Below are 14,390 nucleotides of genomic sequence, written 5' to 3' on the forward strand. Positions count from 1 at the left end.
AAAGTGCTACAGACTAGGTGGCTTAAACAACAGAAATTTATTTCCTCACAGTTCTGTAGGCTGGAAGTCCAAGATCAATGTGTCGGTAGGGTTGGTTTCTTCTGAGGGACTCACTCCTCTGCTTGTAGATGGCCATCTTCTCTCTATGTCATCACATGATCTTTTCCTATGTGTGTATCTGTCCTAATGTCTTCCTCTTATAAGGATACCAGTCATATTGGATCAGGGCCCACCCATATGACCTCATTTTACCTTACTTACTTCTTTAAAAGTCCTATCTCCAAGTTCAATCACATTCTGAGGTACTGGGTATTAGGACTTCAAAAATGAATTTTGGGAGGACATAATTGACTCCATATCAGGGATACTTAGGTGGAAGAATTGAGAAGAAATGATAATCATCTTTGAGCTGATCTTGAGATTCTGAATTTCCAGTAGATATCATGAAATTAATGTTTTCCTGGGATTCTTCAGGCTATATGCATTTGTTTCTTTTCTGTTATCTCCAGACCCCAAGGGAGACCTCAGCTGTAGATGGAGGGAGGTCCTGCTAGCAGTAACCATAATAAGAGAGACTGCCATGATAATTAACAACCTGTTGCTGTGGGAACCCAGATAGAATCTGCAACGTGTTCTGAAGATATGATCTTTCTAAGCACCAGGAACCAAAATTATAGATCTGCCCAATGGGTTGGTCACAGAGAACTTCTTTTTAAAACCTGCTCTGCTATTAATGACTTTCAATTATCACAAGCAGCTGGAGAAGCCATCAAAAGACTTCTAACACAAACGCTGCGAGTGCCTAGCCTTGGCTGACTGACTCTAAAGTAGACTTTTCTATAATGCCTGAAGACATTATAGGTAAAAGCATTTAAAGAATTTCCTTGAAATGAAAATGAAAGATGAGGGTTTGGAAAAACTGTGATAATAGCCAAAGCTTAGTCAAGAAGATGATTTTATCCAAGTGTTACTATAATAACTTATTTTTCCTAAACATCCTAAAACAGAGAGTAACTATAAATTAGTTTAATGTTTAAGTCCTTATTTTATAAGGTTATAGCTTATAGAAAAACTAGATTCCAAAATAGCAATGTATCCATGTTACAATAATAAGTTACACATGTTCAATAGAAAAACACTGATGGAAATTTAAAACATCCCATTATGTTGATATGTTCATATCAATAAAGATAGTTATGGACATCCAAGACATGATCTAGTTTTGAAGTTTAAGAAAGAAATAGAAGTATAATGATGTACACCTGAAAATTTATACAATGTTATAAACCAACGTTACCACAATAAACAAAAAATAAAAATAAATAAATAAATTAATTAATTAATTAAAAAAAAAAGAAAGCAATAGGTAAAAACTTCAATTAATTTCCACATTAGTTGTAGATGGATCTTACCTAACGGTCAGTTTCACAGGTTCAGGTGACCCAGTGACATTGACCAGGAACTCTTCTTCGAAGTGCCCCAGGATGGCAGAACTGAAGGAGATTTGGACAGCTTGGACTCCACTTGGTTCAATGATGCCTTCCTTTGGACTGAAAACAAAGCAGGCCCCCAAAGCTGAAGTAGGAGGGATAACATTGAAGAGGGCATCAATGCTGCCTTTGTTGGATAGTATTGCCTGTATCAACAAAAAGGCAAGAATGAAAAGGTTGACAATGGACTTCTGATTTATTTTCATATAATTATGTGGACGTATTATTAACACCAACACAGAGACAGTTTCAGGAATTAGAATCAAAGAAAACTCCAGGGAGAAATGAACAGTCTTTGATCTTGAATGTTTGAAGATGGGAATCCAAGCCAGGAAGTAATTTTGTGTTTTTAGTTTCCTCTTTAAAACGGAGTTAGTCATATGTATTATACTGATGCTATAAAGACTGAACATAATCATGACAGAAGAAGAGACTTAAAATACCTTTTTCTGATACTCTCTGTAAAGTAACCGAGGGAAGGTAGGTATTTATCTCATACACGTGAGAAGGCCGAGATTAAGTGGAATATAGGAAGATAAAAAGCAAGTCAGAATAGAGGAGCAAGAACTACCTAAGCCTATGTTTGTAATGGAACTTGAAGAATGTAAACGAGACATCATTGTGGATTCCAGATTGCAAGGATTCTTATGCTGTTAGGTAGATAATTGTTGTGCTGTTAGACTTCATTCCACTGGATATTTTCATCTCAAAATCTATTGGATGGATAATTGTTTGGGGATGCTTATGCAAGCACTTGCTTTACTGTAGAAAAGTTTTATTCCTGTATACTAGTGTTCTAGAACTATGTCATTGCCCACATTTGATTGCATACCAGGTGTGTGTAGGTAAAAAGCTCATGCCTGGCATTCAGAATCCTCACAGCTGGCTCAGTTTACTGTTCCATCTCCCACCTCCCATAATTCCTGTCCATGAGCCTGTACTATAGCCACACAGCTCTTTTCCCGGGCTTGCAAGACACAATCTCTATTCCTTGGCAATGCCTACACCTGAACTGGTGAAGAGCATGTTCTCTCTATTTATGTAGGAACTGCCCTCGACTTACACTCAAGACATTGGAAGCACAAGAGCATGAGAGATCATGAAGAAATATTCAGAAAGGTATGTGGGCTGCTAGGAATTTCCAGAAGGGGTCGAATGTGGACAGAGGTTAAGGAGAACAAGCTCTGAGAAAATGTTACAGATTTTTTATTTTTAATTAGGGGTCATTCCTGCCCTTGAAGAGAGTAACTCCAATGGCATGTGATTGCAGAATCCAGAGAACAAATGTTTAGGGAATGAGTAGGGGCAGAGGAAATGGTGGTTGACTATTTTAGATTCCTGTTTTGAGAAAATTAGTAGTAAAAAGTGAGAAGGGGGGTGGCAAAGCTTTGGGAAGGTATGGTAGAGGACACCTGGTATATTTATATTAAATGAGATAATGCATCCTAAGTAGCTGACCTAGACGTTTGTTGTTGTAATAAGAGAGGGGGGCTAGGTAACCAAGGGAATGGGGTCGAGGTGAATGTGGGGGGTCTACCAGCTCAGGTTGCCTCCCGAGAAGCAGAGAAGAAGGGATCAAGAGCATATGTAGGATAGAGTCAGGGGCCCTTGCAGAGGAAGGCAACCACTTCTGCCAAGAGAAGATGGATGATGCACCAAAAAAGATACATAACTAATTGCTGCTTGATATTTTATTCATCTTTTTACTTTTATTTCCCATCTCCCTTGCTCTGTTTTATTCCCTGGTTGTAGGAATCATGCTTCACCGTCATTCCTTTAAAAGAGCCCACGTAGAAAAGTGATTATGATCACAGACTCAAAAGTCAAATGCCTGGATTGAAATCCTAGCTTTGTCACTGACTTACTAGCCGTGTGACCTTGGAGAACCTGCTTAGCTTCCCTGTGCCCCAGTTTCCCCATATGTAAAATGTAAGTACTACTAACTTCCCAGATTGCTGTGAAGATGAAATTTATGAATTTATGTAACTCTGAGAATAGTGCCTGGCAAAGAGTGCTCATAAATGACAGCGATTGCTATTTATATCCCCAGTGCCAAGCAGAATGGGTTTAAAATTTACTGTGCTTACGAAGCAACTGACACATACTAGTGGTAACTTGAAGGACCCTCGTTCCTCTCTCTGAGGAGATGCATGGATTGCCTTTTTATTTTTTTGGTTAACAGCAATGTTTCATCCAGATTTTCTATGAGGTGCCGGCTCCTCTATTTTCGAGAATATCCGTGTCATTCTTCTGCCCTGACAAAGCAGCTCCTACTTATGTATCCAGAATCCAACAGTCATCTGGGACACAATTCTGAGACCTTTTGATTACCGGTAATGTCCTGACCCTTGCAGCCCCACTCCTTGGAGAGAAGAAAATTTATGACAGAATTTCACCTTTCATTTGTTTTCCTTCTAATTACACTGGGGCATAGTGTATACTCTTGGGCTTATGGTTTATTCCTCATGTAGCTGCTAAGCTCAGCAATGATTAAGGGCAATAGCTGGTTATTCGAATTTGTTTCAAGTAGGTAACATGACAAATTGAGAGATGCAATGAGGCATCAGCATTCAATATGCAGAGAGGGCAAAATATTCCCGTGAGGAGCACCTTACCATGGCCTTCTCTGCCACTGTACAGCTCTCAAAATTGTCCAATCTGATGTGGTACCTCATTTAACACTTATTTAGCTGGCTGCGGTTTGCTTTACTGTTCAAATCTGGGATGATGGAAAACGGTGACCTAAAGTACACTTGTGCTAAATTTGTAAGAAATTATCATTACACTCAGGGAAACCCTATGCATTTTGCATCAGAACTAGAGGTCCTTTTCTGATGTGGCATCTGCAAGGTATAGTCTATAAGATGTAAAGGTAATTCACACTGGATAAATTACAGAAAGAATATCAATTTCATAAGAACTATGGTACCTTTTTTTCTCCCTAAATGACTCATTTTTCAAAATGCAACATAGTAGCTGTGCCACTTTTCATTTTATGACAATCATGTGACTGATTTCTTCATTTAAATTGTGCTCTTAACATATATTCCACCTCATCATGACATTGACATCTCTGTTTACCTTTCACATCATCCTCTTTAGGCCTTAGTTGCTCTAGTGAATGTGGGGACAAACGACACTATAGAAAGCTCTCAACCTTAACCAGGCATTTACTTCCCATGCCAGGTTAGGCTGGGCCAAGAGGTGAGTTGGCTCTAGGCTGAATTTGCCCATGGAGAGAGCCTGAGGGATTGAAAGGCCAGCAAAGGGCCTTCTCTTCACTAACATTTACAAACTGTGTGACCTTGCCAAGTTACTTACCAAATGGGCAGAGTCAGGTTTGCTGTTCGCTGAACCTATTTCCTCTTCTTCCTGTGGTTACAGCTAGACTACATTTCCCAGCCACCCTTGCAGTTATGGACAGCTAATGGGATGTGAATGAAAGTGATGCGTGCCATCTACAGTGCCATCTCCTATAAAAAATCTTTCTTATATGTCAATTATACCTCAATAAAAATATAAATTAATTAAAAATCTGTCATGTGCGTCCCTCCATGCTCTTTCCTCTCTACCAGTGTGATATATGTGAGCCTGCAATCTTGCAGGTCACATGTTAGAGGTGTCAGAGCCATGAGATGGAAGGAGTCTGGGTTCCCCATTCTCTGCTGCAGGAGAGCCATCCACTGATTAGCAACCTCGTTTGGGACTTTATGTAAGCAAGAAAATAGACTTCTATCAGGTTTGAGATAGCATATATTTTTGTATTTGTTACAGTATCTAGCATTACCTTAACTAGTAAAACTTCTCTAAGCCTCAGGTTCCTCAGCTATAAAATGGGAATAGTCATTGTACCTACTCCATAGGGTTTTGTGAGGACTAAATGAACTAATGCATATAAAAGCACTTGTACCATGCTCAACACACATGGAGGGTGATGTTGTTGGTGGTAAACCACTATATGTTTCATAATTCTCATTTATAAAATAGGTACAGTAAAACCTACAGTTTTGTAATGGTTAGAAACTACACACACACATACAGACATGCACACACAATAAAACATGGAAACTGACACCTATTTGTCACTCATTAAATAACTGCTTTTATTATTACCTATATAGAAATACCAACATTTACAATCTAGAAATCTTTCTAAAATAAAGTTTCAATAGCAATAGTTTGATATAGTGTGAAAGAGTGCCCTAGATACAAGTTGAGTGGTGAGGTGACACAGAAGCAACTTTGATCCTGAAGAACCCATGAGTATATCTTGTAAAAGGATTATTTTCTATTTAATTGGAAAGACAAAGCAGGGAGGTTTCTTCCAGAAACCACGATGACTGGTTTTTAAACCATGGATTGGAGACCAGTGCATTTAGAGAAAATTCTAAAGTGTGAAAACAGCTATCCTCATTAGGACATTCTGGAAAATGTAAAAAGCTGTCTATCCTCTGATCAGTAGGATTTATGTTGTTAGAGAACAAGCACATTAAACAGATGGGGAGTTGTATTTATCTAGAAATTGAGGAGGACAAAACCTTTGTAATCTACAAAATGATGAGGATGAAAACCAATTAAATTATGGCTTTGATGCTTTTTAGCTTTTAGTAAAGTTAGAGAGGGTTGAAGAGGCTGGAAAAAGTTGCTCCCCTCAACAAGGCTAGGAGAGAGGAGGAAGAGCCAGATCATGGCAAATGGATGTGATTGCACAAATTGTCTTTCAGTAAAAACACACACAAAATAAGCAAAAAAAGCCAAGTACTGTTTGAGTTTCAATGAACAATTCTAGTGCTTACCTCATAACAATGTACAGATCCAATGAAAACTTTTCCAATATCCAGCAACTCAAAGTTGAAGTGAATCTTCGGTCCCATTCCTTCCCCTTTGATTCGGAGGGGCAGACGAATCTCTCGGCCTATAAAAACAATTCAGACTTTGTTACCCTAAATAATGCTTTATTACCCCAAATTACCCACAACTTGTTACCAATGTAAGCAATCAAGATTAGTGCACTATCTTCCTGTACTGAACTGAGGGAACTACAATTTAACCAATGCTGAAGATATAGCTTATCTTTAAGAAACAGGAATACTGTTAGTTTCTTACCTTTAGAGAACAGCTTATATTGCAATTCAGGTTGACATTTTAGCAGAAAAAAACAATTAAAAATTTTAACCCAGTATTAACTGTGTCCTTAAGTTTCTTATAAAGGAAAGTAATTTCTCTATATCAGAGAAGAGTGACCACTGACTGCTTGATGCTTCTCATCAAATGAGAGTCACCATGGGGCTCCAAGGATGTTGTTCTCACCGATCTTCCCCAGATTTAGGAAGAGCCAGGGTGTTAAGGGATCTGAGTCTTGGAGTCTTCCCTGACCCTTTGTATTTCTTTCATGTAGAGGTCATGGAAGGCACTAAACAGTCTCCCTTATTACACATCCACAATGGACCCAGGGCCAATACAGAGCACAAACCTTTAAAGGACTGACTAGTTTTGTTCCTTTTTAAAAATGGATATATCTTCATTTGATAATACATGACTGTTACATAAATGTTATAGAGAAAGGGGAAGTTCTCTCATAATTCCACCAGCCAAAGGCAACTATTGTTAGCATTTTGGTGCTGATATTTCCATACTTAATCATATTTAAATACTCATAATATAAATGAGAGCATATGCTAAATATTATTTTGTAACCTGCTTTTTTCACTTAACAATACCTCTGGAACATTTTTACGTATTATCACCAAAAGATTGAGGTAAATATCTGTAACCAGTCCCTCTTGTTAGATATTTAAGTGGTTTCCAACTTTTCACTACAACAAATTATAATGTAATTAATATCCTTGAACACATTTTTGAACAATTTTCCTATATTTTCCTTAAGCACTTTGAAGATATCATGCTACTGTTTCTCGTCTTCCGCCATTTCTGTGGAGGGCACAACTTACAGTCTTATTGCTCATTTGAGGTGATATGTCTTTTCCTCTGACTGCTTTAAGGTTTTCTTTTCGTCTTCAGTTTTTCAGCAGTTTCGCTATAATTTTCCCAGGTGTGGTTTGCATTTATCTTTCTTGGGGTTTGCAGCACTTCTTGAATCCATAGAGAAATGCCTTTCATCAGTTGTTGGAAATTTCTTAGTCATTATCTCTTCAAATATTGCTTATGCTGCATTTTCTCACTTCTTTTCTTCTAAATATATCTATAATATTATATATATATGGAAATATATAATATATATGACCTTTTTGCCACATTCTACTTGACTCATGCTCTTTTCTGTGTTTTGTCTCTACATGCTTTAGCGTGGATATTTTCTTTTGATTTATCTAATTTCCAGCTTACAAAATCTATCTCTGGCTGTACCTAGTAGGCTACTGAGTTCTTAATTTGTCGTTATAATTTTTCAGATCAGACTTTCTACTAGATTTTTTGTAGTTTCCAGGCCTATGCTCAATCTTGTCTTTAGTAAGAACATTAAAAAAATCTGTGTCTGATAATTCCATTATTTGGCTCCCTCTGGGTTTGTTTCTACTGTTTATCTTGGTGTTCAATCAGATTGTGTTACCTCCTCAAATACTTGGTTATTTTTGATTGAGTGCTGATCAGTGTATATAGAAAAACTGTAGAGATCATTTGAAGCCCTAAGAAGAGGTTCTCCTCCTCCAGCTTCTGGCTGGTGATTAGGGGGCATTAGCACTCCCAGATAACCTAATCTAACCATCTGTATCTAGGATTCTGGTAGAGAATTAAGTTCTGCAGCAAATCATTTGAGTGACTATTTTCTTAATTCTCTGAAGAAGGGTGTGTAGCAAATACTATTTTAGATATAAAAGAAAAGTTAATTCCTCATACAATAGATGACTTAGAACATTAGGGATTAATTATCTCTTGAAACTCCAGTAGGGAACTGTCTTAATCAAATTAACACTTGAAAAATGATCCAAAGCTGAGCTTCAGTCCTTGTGAGAGCTGGTCCATTTCCCGGCCCCACTTCACTGGGTCCCACCCTTAAGCCTATGGGATTATTAGGGCCCTTTCTCCTTGGGCATCCCATGAACTCCTATGTTTTCTTTCCTAACTCAACTTTTCAGCTGCTCTGCAGTATCTACCAAAAAGTCAGTGTCGCTAAGGATAAAGAGGCCCCCAAAGTCAGATTGTCTTGGTTTCCTTCTTCTCCTGGATCTTGGCCCATAATTTTTCACTGTCCTGGTAGCTCTCTTTTGCCTTCAAAACAGGTTTGAAAAAATATTTTGCCTTGCTCTTATAGTTGTTCTTAGAGAGAGAGAGTTGATCCAAATTAACCAGCCGACCATTATTGGAATAGAATTGCCAGAACAAAGGGATGCACATTTGACATTTTGACAGCTATGGGCACACTGCCCTCCGGAATGGTAGTATTAATTTACACATAAACATCAACAGTACCTAATGATTCCTATGTCTCCACATCTTCCCTGACAGTAGGGATATCACCACTTCTAAAAATCTTTGATAGTTTGATAGGTTTTCCTTCAATTTGCACCACTTAAATTTCAAATTATTAAGGAAAAATGATGTATTTGCTCTGTGTGTCACATTTTGAACATTCAAAGTAGTTTTGATGCTCTGTTAGATATAATTTTCAGTATTATAGCAAATACATTTTGAACAACCAAGTGATATTTCTAATTTATTATCGTCATTATAATGCCTTGTGACATTTTATGTTCCACTATCTTCTGTTGCTATTTAGCTTCTGTATCTTTAATGCCTTCTCTCCATGACTGTCCTTTTAAAGACAGGAATACTTGTCTCTGTTTCCCCTCTAGTGCTTGGCAACATAGTGGTTATCATTAGGCAAGTATTATTTTGATTATAAGAAACAAAAACAATCCTAGCAATATTTGGGACAGCTGATTTATTCAAAGGGTCCCTCCAATCCATTTGATCCCTGGAAAAGAGGTTCCTTCAAAGATCAGGTGTTAGTGTTGACAATACTCTAGAACATAAGTAAAACTTTCAGAGAGCACAAACCTCGACACCCTACTCCATTTTTTTAGAGTTCCAATCTATTAGCAATGATTTGCACTCCTTGGTCAAGAGAAAAGCATTTTGACAGAGATCCAACTTTCAGAATGGCAAAGAAAGAGAATTGCAAATATACTGTAGAATAAACTGCAAGACTATTTATAATTGTCAGGATTATGGCCTTCCCCCTCTGTTACCTTTACTGTCTTCCTTAATTAAAAAAAAAAAAAAAAAAAAAGATGTGTTATAATAAAGCAGTGAGCCAATGTTTCTTTGGGAATTATTAATTACTTCAAAGGAATTTGTCTTATCTGTAGCTAGCCATTTCCCTTACCCAGGACAGAATGTGAGTACAAGTATACTCAGCTTTGCATTTGCAAGAGTTAGTCTAAATTTTAGGGTTACCTTACAAATGCTACTTTTCCACAAGATTTTTGAAGCAGGGATTTTTTTTTTTTTTTTTGTCTTGGCAAAAGGTAGAAAGAGGGACAGGCCTGAAGGAACTAGTAAGCTCTAAGGACAGATTCCTTATTAGAAGAGCAAAAGTTTTAAAAGAATTTTTAAAAAATAGGGCAGTTTCTCATCTATGATTACAATGTCCTGGTTTCACACACAAGAAGCAGAGAGATGCACTATCAAACCCCTATAACAGCCCTGAAATCCCTCAATGCAATAGATTACACTGCATTAAATACCAGAAAATGTAACCATGGGCTTTCGAAACCTGCCATCTAAGATATCTTAGATGTCCAATATTATACTTGAGCTCCATTGCTATGCAGTAAGACAAGAAAAAGGGGGAAAAAGTATAAATAGGAAGAACAAACTGCCATTATTCACATATTTTAGATATGTCTACCTGGAAAATCCTAAAGAATCTATAAATAATTTTTTAATTAAGATAGACTAAGATTGATGGTTACCAAATCAATATACAAAATTTGACTGCATTTCTATACACAGAAACAATCAGAAAAATTAATTTTCAAGATACTATTTACAATAGCAACAAAAATATAAAGTACCTAAAAATAAATCTAATAAAATGTACTTAAAACCTTCAAGGAGTAAATCATAAAACTTTAATGAAAGATTTTAACAAAGATATAAATAAATGGAGAACTAAGCTATGTTCTTGAAAAGGAAGACTCAATATTATATAGTTGTCAATTTTTGCCCAACTGATCTATGTCTATAATTTTAATGCTCTACCAAAAAAAAATGCCAGCAGGTAGAATTTGGTGGAATTTTATAAGTTGATTATAAAATTTAAATGTAAAATAAAAGGGCCAATAATAACCAAAATATTCCTAAAGAAGAATAAATTGAGGGGACTTGCCCTTTCATATATTAAAATCTATCATAAAGCTATTGTAAAGATAATGTGGTATTGGGGCAGAAAGTGCAAAATAACTAAGGAAACAGAATACAGAACTCAGAATAAATGCACACATATATGTAAATCTGATTCATGACAGAGCAGCTGCTGAGTATCAGTAAGGAAAGATGGACTATATAGTATAAAGAGCTGAAACAACTGGGCATCTACATGGGATCTGTGGTTGGCTGAACAATGGCCCCCAAAGATATCCACTTCCTAATTCCTAGAACCTGTAAATATTACCTTATATGGCAAATGGGTGAATATTATCTTATATGACAAAAGATGTGATTAAGTTAAGAATTTTGAGATGGGGAAATTATCCTGGATTATCATGATTGCTGTAGCTTAGAAGTTGTCTTGAAATCAGGTGATAGTAGCCTTCCAACTTTATTCGTCTTTTCCAAAGTTGTTTTGACTCTTCCGGGTTATTTGCGTTTCCATATGAATTTTAGAATGAGCTTGTCAATTTCTACAAAAAAAGCAGCTGGGATTTTGATTTTGATTGCATTGAATCTACAGATAAATTTGGGGGAGAAATGACATCTTAATGATATTGAATTTAACCACCTATTAACAAGGTATAGCTCTCCATTTATTTAGGCCTTTAATTTCTCTCAGCAACGTTTTGTAGTTTTCAGTGTACAGGACTTATACATTCCTTGTTAAATTTATCTCTAAGTATTTTATGTTTTTTAATGCTATTGTAAGTGATATTGCTTTTTTAAATTTCAATTTCCCATTGTTCATTGTACAGAAATACAATTGATTTCTCTCTATATAGATCTTGTATCCTGCAACCTTGGACACATTTACTTTTTAGTACTCGTTTAAAATAGATATTCTCTAGCATCATCTCCACAGATGTTGATTCAATAAAACATAGATGAAACCCAAGAATCTACATTTTTAATAAGCAGCAGAGTTTTCTGAATCAACCAGAGCCAGATTCTATGCAGATTCTCTAAGGACATTACCTCTAGAAACATACGAACATATGAACAGTATTATGTTAACTTCTGACAACGTGGCAGAGTAAGATGGCAAAGTCCATCCTTCCACTTCAAATACAAAGAAAAGCTTATTAAAAATAAGACAAATATATATTTTTAATACTTATCCAAGCTCAAAAGAAAGAAAGAAAGGAAAATAGCAGGTGCTAGAAATAAATAGAGAACTTGGAGATTTGCAAAGTACATACAGGACTCATGGTCTAGTGGCTTCAGTTTTAAAACACTCATAGAAACAGGACATATGGATTTGCTCCTATCTGGGAAGGAGGAACTGAATTTATATCCTTGCATAAATCCAGGACCTTGGATAGGATACCTCTTTACAAAAAGGAGACTAGAAAAATTCTACCTTTTGGTCTAGGGAAGCAGTGATGAAGCTTGTCCTCTACCTAGCACTCTGAATAGGGAAAGAGCCCTTATGAGAAATAAAAGTCCCATGTACAGGTATGGGATCCAAATTTACACTATATTATAGGTGAAAGAATCAGAAGCTGAGAAAATAGAAGTTGTAGGGTCCTTGGCAGAAGAAATAAAAAATTATTCTGAAGGAATACTTCCCTGATCCAGTACTCATGCTGTCTTAGTCTGTTCGAGCTGCTATAATAAAAATACCATAGACTGGGTGGCTTAAACCACAAACATTTATTTCTCACAGTTCTGGAGGCTGAGAAGTCCAAGATCAAGGCACTGGCAGATTCAGTGTCTGGTGATAGCTAGCTTCTTGGTTCATAGATGCCATCTTACACTGTCTCCTCACATACAGGAAGGAGTGAGGGAGCCTTCTGGGGTCTCTTTTATAAGGGCATTAATCCCATTCATGAGGTCAGTGCCCTCATGACCTAATCACCTCCAAAGGTCCCACCTCCATATAACCTCACATTGAGGGTTAGGTTTCAGCATATGAATTTTGGGTGGCACAAACATTCACTCCATAGCACACGCTAAAGATGAGCTCGCAATACTAATATTTCAAACCATCTGAAGAAATAATCCAGTATGAGGAAAATCAGTCGTTAGCACAAACACGCAAATGAGTCCCCCAAGACTTTGACATAATAGAAAACTCCTAAAGAAACTCTAATATAGAAATCTTAAAATCTTTAAAGAGTTAAATGGAGAAATCGAAACCATAATGAAGGAGAAAAAATGAAAGCATTAAAACTATATAGAACTTTGAAAACTGAAAAACCAAGTTGATGAAATTAAAAACTGAATAGATGAATACACCAAAGAGTAGACAGAGCTGAAGAAAGAATTAGTCAACTGGAAGAAAGGTCTTAGAAAAATACCCAGAATGTATCATAGAGAGACAAAGAAATAAAAAACGTAAAGAAGTTAGAAAACATGGCAATTCCACAGGAAAAACATACATCTAAAAGAATTTCCAGAAGGAGAAAATTGAGATACTGAGATGAAAACAATATTGAAGAGATAATTACTGAGAATTTTCCAGAGTTCATGAAAGGCTCTTAGATTGAAGAAGCATACCAAGTACCAAGTAAGATTAATAAAGGTAAATTCATCACAATGACACTGTAGAACGCCAAACATAAAGTAATTTTTAATATCAATCTGATAGAAAAGACAGATAACCTAAAGAAATGACAATTAGACTTCAGTAGATTTCTCATGTCAACAATTTTGCCCATTGTCCACACTATGAGGAAGCAAGCAGCCACATGGAGAGTCCATGGATACGGGTTCCAGCAAATAAAACCTTGTGAAGTCCTTGCCAACAGCCAGGATCAATTGCCAGACATGTAGGTGGATGAGCTATAAAATATCAACTCCAGCTTCAAGCTTCTTCAGCTGTCTGTGTGTGGAGCAAAGAGGAGCTGTCCTTGCCGAATCCTGACCAAATTGCAGATCTGTGAGCAAAATAAATGATTGCTAGTTGTTTTAAGCCACTAAATTTAGGGTGGTTTGTTACTCAGCAAAAGACAAATGGAGCAAAGTAGCTTAAACAACTTAGGGCTTTTATTTTGCTCACATATCAAGGACATTGGGAAACGTGGATTTGGGGGAAGGAAGGGTTTAGGAGATTATGCTGCTGCTGCTGCTGCTGCTGCTGCTGCTGACGGTGATGATGACTGGTAAGCACAAATAGGAGAATCAACATTGATTCGATAGCTACTTTCTCTTCATGTTCCTGAACCATAAAATTGTATTTACTATAGCTTTTTAATAAGTTTTAATATATGGTGGGGCTAGTTTTCTCACATCATTCTTGTTTTTCTGAATTTTCTAGGCAATCCTGCTTCATTTCTTTCCTCCATAAGAACTTTGGAATCAATCTAATTTTAAAAAACCTTATTGATATTATCATATTACATTTACAGGGATAACTGATCTATTTATGATATTCATCTTCCTGATCCAAAACATGGGCATACCTTTCCACTTGTCCAAGTTTTCCTAAATCTGAGTATGTATACACAGATATTTGTATTTTTCTTTATGTTTGAAAGATTTGATAATTGAAAATATAATTTAAAG

At 36.5% G+C, this 14,390-nt stretch overlaps 1 protein-coding gene across 2 annotated transcripts in view; it reads right to left on the reverse strand.

Moving 5' to 3' along the window:
- The window catches only part of HYDIN (HYDIN axonemal central pair apparatus protein), a 323,416-nt gene that overhangs the window by 232,147 nt on the left and 76,879 nt on the right, over positions 1 to 14,390 (reverse strand). For both annotated transcript variants that reach the window (XM_004431814.3, XM_087419963.1), the window contains exons 10-11: positions 6,287 to 6,405; positions 1,413 to 1,636 (exon numbers count right to left, since the gene is read on the reverse strand). In XM_004431814.3, the coding sequence (XP_004431871.2) occupies positions 1,413 to 1,636; positions 6,287 to 6,405 (343 nt within the window). The remainder of the gene's footprint in view (positions 1 to 1,412; positions 1,637 to 6,286; positions 6,406 to 14,390) is intronic.

The sequence above is a fragment of the Ceratotherium simum genome, chromosome 30 (genome assembly GCF_057802395.1).
Source record: "Ceratotherium simum simum isolate JZ-2026a chromosome 30, ASM5780239v1, whole genome shotgun sequence".
NCBI lineage: Eukaryota > Metazoa > Chordata > Mammalia > Perissodactyla > Rhinocerotidae > Ceratotherium > Ceratotherium simum.